We start from the raw sequence: 8,058 nt of genomic DNA, 5'->3' as shown, positions 1-8,058 counted from the left end.
AGGCAGTGTTCAGTAGGATCCAGTCGGGAGAGCAGAAGCTGTAACTGGTGGGGCTCAGACAAGGTGCCTCCCCAAATCCTGCTGGGGAGAAGAGGACAAGGCAGGTGCTGGGGAGGAAAAGGTTCAACGAGCGATATAAAGGCATGCTAGAGATTTTATTTGATGAGTTTTACAGATAATGGTTTGGGGGAACACAGCAGGGACCGAGGGGAGGGGGATAGTTACATACCAAAGCATAGACTCATTATGGCTTTATTTTCTACTTGGTACAGTGGTGGTGGTCCTGTGCCATAGGTGGGGCAGGGCCCCGGCCAGTTGAGGAGAAGTGGGGTGCTTCTGCCATTTCATTTTGCTTTTTCTGTCTTTCCCTCCCTTTTCCTGCCTGCAGCAACCCTTCCTTGAGAAGGCCATGAAGGGACCAGTGCTGGGCTTTTTCCCCACTCCTCCACCAAGCAGCCAGCTCCTCCTTGGCACAGGGCCCCCACTGGCAGAGGGAAGCTGGGTGCCAGGTGCAACCCCTTGCCTACTGCCTGGGCCCTGCTGGTGTGTTTCTGCTGTGAATCAGGGCAGCAGGGTAGTGCTGGGCTCAGGAGAGGGACAGGGATGTGTTTCTGCCATGCCTTGCTCTCTTCTGGGGATGACATTTCTGTTTTTCACAATCACACGCACATTATATTATATATATATATACATATATAATACATGCTGACTTTTTTTTTTTTTTCAATCTTAATTTATTGTGTGTACTTTTGAATGTGTCCCGGGCTTGTGCAGTAGGTGGAGGAGCAGCCCAGGCCTGTCCTCTCTTGGAGAGCTCATTTCTCTCACAGGGAGATGGGGACGCTTAACTGGGACTGATTCTCCTCTTCCAGAAGAGGCTTCCCAGGCTGTGGCAGCCGTGCCTGTCTTTGTGGCCTTGCTCCATGGTGAAGGACTTGAGCAAACCCCACTATCTTGTGGACACTTCTCTGGGTCTCTTACTTCCACCTTTCGTGGATGCAGCCTTCTTTTGTGCACCTTCTTCCTTGCAGAAAGCAGGTGGGAGACTGGGAATGAAGGGCCTGGTTTGCCTTTGCCTAGATGTATTCAGCACTGTGGAGCATCTCTGGGGGCTTTCCTGCTGTTATGTCTGTGCCCTGAACATGGGACACAATTTAGGGGGGAGAAGGTTCCTCTGGAGATGGGCTCCAAACAAATGTCCATGTTAAACACCTGACTTGTGCTGTGTGAGTTCCCTGCATTGTGTCTGATGTGAAACAGCCTTAGCAGCAATGTCTGGTTCCAGCCCTCAGAGACCATGCAGAAATGTCTGCTCCAGAGAAAACTCTGGATTTGGGGTTTACTCTTTTTTTTCTTCTTTTTAAAAAAATTATTATTATTTGTTTTTATGCTTTTAGCAGGGTTTCTCCTTAAAACAATGTCTGTCTTTTGTGAGGGCAGGGTGTGCCTGCTCCTCTAGATGTGCTTCCACACCAACGTACCTGCCTGCCCCAGCCTGTCTGGTCCTCATGATTAAACACGAGTATGGGCTATGCTGGAGTTGCCATCCTCTTCCTTCTGCAGTCCTGCTGCATGTGAGCAGGTGGGGGGACTGTGCCAGTGTGGGAACTGGAAAGCGCTGCTCCTTAGCAGGACCTCCCCGTATGTACTACGGGTCATCTCAGAGCAGGGGGAAGCAAGCTGCTTGCTGCTGGGTTTGATCTGGTTTGTCTGGAAACAACCTGTTGATGAGACCTCCTCAGACCCCTCCACCAACTCCCCACTCCCCTTTTCTCCTCATCCTGTTCCCAGTGTTGCCATCCCTATTTGTCCCTGGCCCAGTTCTTCCTCTTTATCCTGGCACATCTGGCTCCTCCACCCCTCTCTTGTTCCCTCTTTCTTCTTTATGCTGCTTCACCCCAAGTTTGGCCATGCTTAACCTCCCAGCTCATTCCTGCCCTTGCAGACAAGTTTTTTGGTACCCACTCCCCTTCCCTCACTGCTAGAAGCATCTTTTTGACCTTCTGCATCCAACCCAGGGCACAGGAGAACACGGGTACTTCAAGGTACGCAGGGCTCAGCCTTCAAAGGAGAAGGCTTTGTCTCCGAGGGGTCATACTGAGGTTATTGGGGGTGTCCCCGGCCCTGGGGGGCTGGCACGGGCTGTGCAGCCGTGGCTGCCGCCTCCGCAGCCGCTCCGGTCTCGCTTTTGGATGCTGTTCCTCCCGCAGCCACCGGTGGAGGGCAGGCTGGGCTCTGCCCATATCTCACCTCGGGGGAGACCTCTCTAGGGGCTCCACCGGGGTCTCACAGCCCCCCCTGGGGGGGTTCAAAGCCCTGGGAAGCGGTGCGGGCACTGGGAGCAGGGGGGTTACCCACGCAGGGGACAGATCAGAGCCTGTCTGGGGTGGAGAGGACGTTTTGGGTACAGATGATGGTGCTGGGTGTGAGACCAGGAGCAATCCCAGGTGCTGGTGCTCCTCCATTCAGGCTCCTGACTGGAGCATGTGCTGGCAGAGATTTTGGCAGCAGCGAGGTCACCCCGTTGTCCCAGGCAGGTAGTGGTGGTCATTGGAGACGGATGGTTCAAAGTGATGCAGGAGGAGACCAGGAGTGCTGCTCTTCCTTCCTGGAAGAGATGGCCATGCTGTCCTGCACACAGAGCTGCTCTGAAGGAAGAGGGGCTGTGGGCCAGGGCTCAGCACTATGGTTTCCATCTGTCTGAGAGCAGGTTAGGTTAAAAAAGCCAAGGGAATTCTGCATTCCAGGCACTGTTAAATGCAGGTGCAAATAGCTTTGGAAGCTTATGGAAGTATGTCTGTTACTGATTTGCAAGTTAGCCCATCTGAATGGGGACCAGCTTGCACTGTAGGGTTTTGGAGATTGATGTGGTTGTAGGGAGACCCGTGCAAGGAGCAGGATTTAGCCCACACGACCACCCTGGCCAGAGCATAGCAGGGAGCTCTTCCCAAGCCCCGTGTTCCCGGCGGCTGCAAGGAGGAGGAAGGTTGTACCCGCAGGGTGCGGGCAGGATGAGAGGCATGGAGCCCCCCAGAAGGTGAGAGCTCCTGTTCCAGGGAAATGGGGGTGTGGAATGATTGGGAAACAGCTCAGCAAAGGGCACGGAGGGCTCAGGTACACGGACTTTGGGCGGAGGGGACCCGCACACCGCGGTGCAGAGCTGGGGTCTGGGGCGTGTATGCACACACCTCTGTGCCTGGTTTCCCAGGGAGAGGGGGAGCCCCACAAAGGTGTGTTGGTACCTGAGGGTTTGTGCTGTAAGGAGCCACCTTGCCCGGCAGTGCTGACAGTTCTGTGGTGTTGGGGAGGGGGTTAAAAGTAGTGGGTCTGGTGGCTGGGGACAATTCACCGTGTTTGTTCTTCCTGAGGAGGGTTGGGTCACACTTGGCTGTGCTTCCAAACTCCCTGCAAAACCCAGCTACACCCATTAGAGCTTTCCCACTGGCTGTCAGCTTTGGGTTGAAATCCTGGTGCCTTTTTAAAGTCGTAGCTCCTCTGGAAAGACGAAGCTTTACTACAAACACCCCTGAGAAGCTCTCAGCCCAGGAGTGCAAGTGCAGCACTGAGCCCCAGATCGGTGCTTCCAGCAGAGAGGTGTTTGGAAAGAAGCAAAATCATAGTCTGATTTTTTTTTTTAAATTTATTTTTATTTGTGCAATTTTAAAGAAGAGACTAACTGAATCCTCTTTCTATGATTAGAGACACCTTGTAAGACTTCTCTCTCTCCTTTGATCAATAAGCTAAAGTCTGGCTCAACAGCTGTAGGTAGATAAAAGTGCTAAATGTAAAGTATGAGGTATTATTCTTTTTTAATTAAAGTACTTAAAAAGCTGTTTGCATGAGGTTAAGAAAACATTAAAATCCTTTCCTGGATTATTATTAGCCTATTAATTTAAGCAAAGCCAAAGAGCTTTACAAACCAAATGTACTTTATGGAGATGGCTGCTTCTCCCAGACTCTGCCTCCTGGACAGTGACAATAATATTAAGAAAAATCATGCAGCTTTCTCTCTGATCAGCATCTCTTTCAAGCTCTAAGTCCAGTTCAGCCAACCCGAACTTGGTGTGCAAAACTGGAGCTTATTTTAGCCTAAATGCAGGTGGGGGCTTTGCAAGCTGCTCAGGACCTTTCTGGGTGAAATTAATTTCTGCTGCTGAGAAGGTCTGTGACAACCTTTAATGTTGTGTCTCTCCAGCCTCCTCCTGCCACTCTTGGCGTGCTGGAGTCTTCCCAAACAATGACAGCTGCCTGCTCCTCTGCGTGCTGGTGAGCTGGCTTTGCCTTTAAGCAGCAAGAGAGAAATATTCTGGACTAAAGAAGGGCCTGTCCTTTGGTGCACTCTTTAGAAATGGAAATATGTGATTCCCCTGAGTGGTTCCAGCATAGGCAGGAGCAGGGCTGGGGGTGGTTTCTCTCCTCTCCAGTTTGAAGGGGCTGTGTTGCAGGGAATTCCACCAAAATGATGGTTTATGGAAAGTGCCTGTGTCTCATCCTCCTATGTGTGGCAGGGAAGGGCTGGCAGGTTTCCTCTTTAAAGCAAAAAGGCTCCACGATGGAAGCAAATGTCTTTAGGGCTGTTTGCTGCTCAGCTCCTGCACAGCATGGGGTGGCTGGGGAGCAAGGGATGTGTCTTGCTCTGCTCTTTTTGAGCCTGGCCCATTGCAAATCCCACCTTCCACAATCAACTGGGGGTTGACCCTCTTTTCTCTTGGTTAATTAAAAATCCCACCCATAGGCACAAATGATGCCACACCAGGCTCTGGGAGAGCTTTGGGAAGTTGGGGTCATACAGTACAGGCTGGCAACCCTGGGAATCCCAGGAGATGGTGGCTCTGTCCAAGGCCAGCACATCCCCCTGTTCCAGAGGTGGGTTGGTCTCCAGATTTCCCGATTCCTCATCAAATGATCCCAGTGGAGATCATCTGATGGTGGAGAGGGATACAACCCTCTCTGTGCCTCATCCCCCTCCTCTGTGTGGTCCTGCCTTCCTCTCTCCCGGCCCTGCAGGGACCACCAGCATCTCGCCAGCCTAAGGAAGAGTCGGGACCTGGTCCTGCCCTGGAGGTGACACCTCCCGGGAGTCACACGGAGCCCTGTGCGCCCCAGGGCTGTGCCAGCAGGGCTGAGCAAGCCAGGGTGTGCGAGAACCACCCCTCCTCGCCCCCGGCCCGCAGGGGCCAGCGGGGCCGGCCCGCCCGCCTCCGCAGCCGGGAGTATCACTTTCAGCTCTTCTGGGGAGGTTAAACGCCTGTTTAGAGCCGGCTATTGAAGGCAGAGCCGGGGGTGCGGCTTTGTCCCGGCCCTCCCGCTTTGTCTGGCCGCTCTCAGGGCTGCCCTGCGAGGGAAGCGGGGCCCCCAGCCCCGCACCCCGGCTCCGGGGCTCCGGGGGGAGCCGCCTCCTCCCGCCCCCACCGCATTCAGCCCTCCATCGGTTCAGCTCCCGCTTTCTTTCTGCTGCAGTTTAACCCGGGCGCAGAGGCCGGGCTCCGTCTTACTGATCTCTGCTTGACACCCAATTACCACATGAATGGGAGAGAAAGGCTGCAAAAGGCTTTAACTCCCCCTGACCCTCCTTCCCCTCTGCCTGCTTCCCCCTCTCCCCGTCCGACCCCCTCGCCTTTCTCCGACGGAGGGAGTTCAAAACTGAGACGGGGAAATCAAACAAAGCCCCGGGTAAGGAAACCCATTGTCACCGCCTCCGCGATGGCTCCTCTTTTCCCCACCTATTGTTCCCCTTGAAGTTTGGCTTGCGGTGGGGAAGGATGCGAGCAGCTGTTTGCTCATTCCCCTGATGTTTTATTGAAAAATAATTGAATCGTCAGCTCGGGGCTCTCTGAATTTATCAGTGTATAAACTACGTTTCCCTGTAAAACGTGATGGCGACCTATAAACTGCTTCCTCCAGGATAAACCCTGTGAGGAGGGATGGAGGTGCCTCCGTCGTTTTCTCTCCCCTTTCTCTGCTCAAGGGGGGAGGAAAAAAGCAGGAAAAATAAAGGAACAAAAATAAAAGCAGCAAGCCAGGATTGAGACAAAATGAATTAAACTCTTTGTTTCCAGGCTGGATTTCCAACCTGTTCTTTTGTTTGGGGCAGTTGAGTTTGCGGGAGGGGAAATGCTGGGGCAGCCAAAGCAGCCTTGGAACTGGGGTGAGCACCACAGCTTCCTGGGGATGGCTGGTCCTGCCAGTATACCCGGGAAATCGGGTATAAAAAAGAGAGGTTTATCTTAAATAAAGCACAGTGGCACAACCTGAGGGTTGAATGGTAAGTTGGTGTGTTACAGGAGACCAAGCCAGGGCACACACTGAGGGCAGGAGCCTTGTCTTTATCCGGTTTTGCTTTATGTGCCTGTTTATCAAACACCATCGATGTTTACAGCACTTCAGAAAGAATAATCTCAGCACGACTCTTTCTGGAGGAGGTGATCTGCTTTCCTTCCACATCCCCAAGCATATGCTGGAGAATTTGTGATGCTTTTGATTGGGGCACCCGGCATGGAGATAGGACTTGCTCCTCTTCCTGAGCACACAATGCCCATAAAAACGTCCCCTGTATCTCATGTGCTCACTGACTGTATTTCCAGGGCAATTGTTAACAGTAACCAGCTTGGAATCCTTGAATGAGCCAATTTGGTATTTATGATTACTGTTCTCTTTCTTTTTAATTTATTTTGGCTCTTTCGGGGAAAGTACTAGCACTAAATCTGTATTATTTTGTTGTACTTCTATAACTTGGGAATAGAGGTTCTTTTAGGTGCCAGTTCTATTATTTGGCCTCATAAATGATTTCTGAAAGCAAGAAAAATAGCTCATTTAAACCATAACTGCAAACACTGATCTGGAGTCCAGATTACCAGATCCTCTATATACAGAGTGTTCCAGTCATTTCTGAAGTGTATGGAAGTAAGATTTTTGTCTTAGATTCTTTCCTCAGCCAGTTTCCTGTACAATGAGTTCAACATCCTGGGCCATATCAATGAGATACCCAAAAAAACCTCCGGATTGGGAGATACTGAGCATCCAGCTGGAATTTTTGGATGAAGACCATGGTCAACAGCTTCATGTCTCTGCCATCACGTAACCCCGGCAGCCTTCATCTGTGCTGGGGGACCAGCCTTTCCTGGGGCCCAGCCTGGAGAATGATCTCCTCTGAGAACAAAAGGCCATTACAAACACCACCACCTTCTGCTCTCGGGGTTAGCCATCCTCTGACCCCCGTTAGCATAAACCAAGAGCAATCTGTCTGCCTAAATTGATGCTCCTCACGCATAATGCGCCGTGTGTGCGGGTATATATTACATTGCTGTGTGCATGTGCTCATGCCTACATGTCACTGGGGTGTTTTTTTTTTTTAAATAAAAATCAAAATGCAAACCCTCCAGTGAGGGAGGGCTGAGGGTTTTCCATCGGTGCTGCCCAGGGCAGCTCGGTGCTGCGGGGGAGCAGCGGCTTTGCCGTTGCACAGCCCAGCTGTCACGGCTCCATCCCGCCCGCCCACTCGCTTCTCCCTCTGGGGACAGGAGCAGAAAACAAACAGGCGACAGATGTGAGCCGCCTTGGTTAACGCGGGGCTGGAAGGTGCCCGGTGCCCTGGGGATTCGCTCCCCGGGCTGTCCCCGCCAGAAGGGGATGCTGAGCTGCTGCCTTCTCTGCTGTGCAGGTCTGACGGGGGCCGTCCTGCTCTGAGGCACTAGATGATCTGCAGAGGTCCCTTCCGACCCTGACGACTTTGAGGACTCTTATGATCGGTCGTTAGTCTCACCCAGCTCAAAACTCACACTCACAGCGAGGCAGCAGGTTGGCTTTTTCCCTGGGAAACGTCTGCTCCTTGCCTTTGCGCAGCAGTTCTCAACGTGTGTAAAGTAAAAGGGCTCTGTGTACAGCGAGATGTGAACTTAACGCAGAAACAGCTAATTTTAAACCCCATCGCCAGGCCCACAGCTCTGGCGGAAAGAGCCTCCCTCCCAGCAGCCCTGAAGACAGGCTGCGCCGGGCCCTGGCACTGGGGAGGCTCGGCTGGGGGGCGTCCCCAGGCCCGGCCCCCCCTCCCGGCCCCTC

The 8,058-nt window shown here is 52.7% G+C and overlaps 2 protein-coding genes across 2 annotated transcripts in view; both read left to right on the top strand.

Moving 5' to 3' along the window:
• The window catches only part of SLC27A4 (solute carrier family 27 (fatty acid transporter), member 4), a 6,426-nt gene extending 6,382 nt beyond the window's left edge, over window positions 1-44 (top strand). The window contains exon 13 of the mRNA XM_010000579.1: window positions 3-44. Within this exon, the coding sequence (XP_009998881.1) occupies window positions 3-44 (42 nt within the window). The remainder of the gene's footprint in view (window positions 1-2) is intronic.
• Window positions 45-3,020: 2,976 nt separating this feature from the next.
• The window catches only part of LOC104391435 (ubiquitin-related modifier 1), a 24,066-nt gene continuing 19,028 nt past the window's right edge, over window positions 3,021-8,058 (top strand). Inside the window, exon 1 of the mRNA XM_010000712.1 lies at window positions 3,021-3,037. Within this exon, the coding sequence (XP_009999014.1) occupies window positions 3,021-3,037 (17 nt within the window). The remainder of the gene's footprint in view (window positions 3,038-8,058) is intronic.

The sequence above is a fragment of the Chaetura pelagica genome, unplaced genomic scaffold, assembly GCF_000747805.2.
Source record: "Chaetura pelagica isolate M959 unplaced genomic scaffold, ChaPel_1.0 scaffold591, whole genome shotgun sequence".
Lineage (NCBI taxonomy): Eukaryota > Metazoa > Chordata > Aves > Apodiformes > Apodidae > Chaetura > Chaetura pelagica.
Note: the sequence above shows the minus strand (reverse complement) of the source record. Positions and strands in the feature narration are given on the sequence as shown.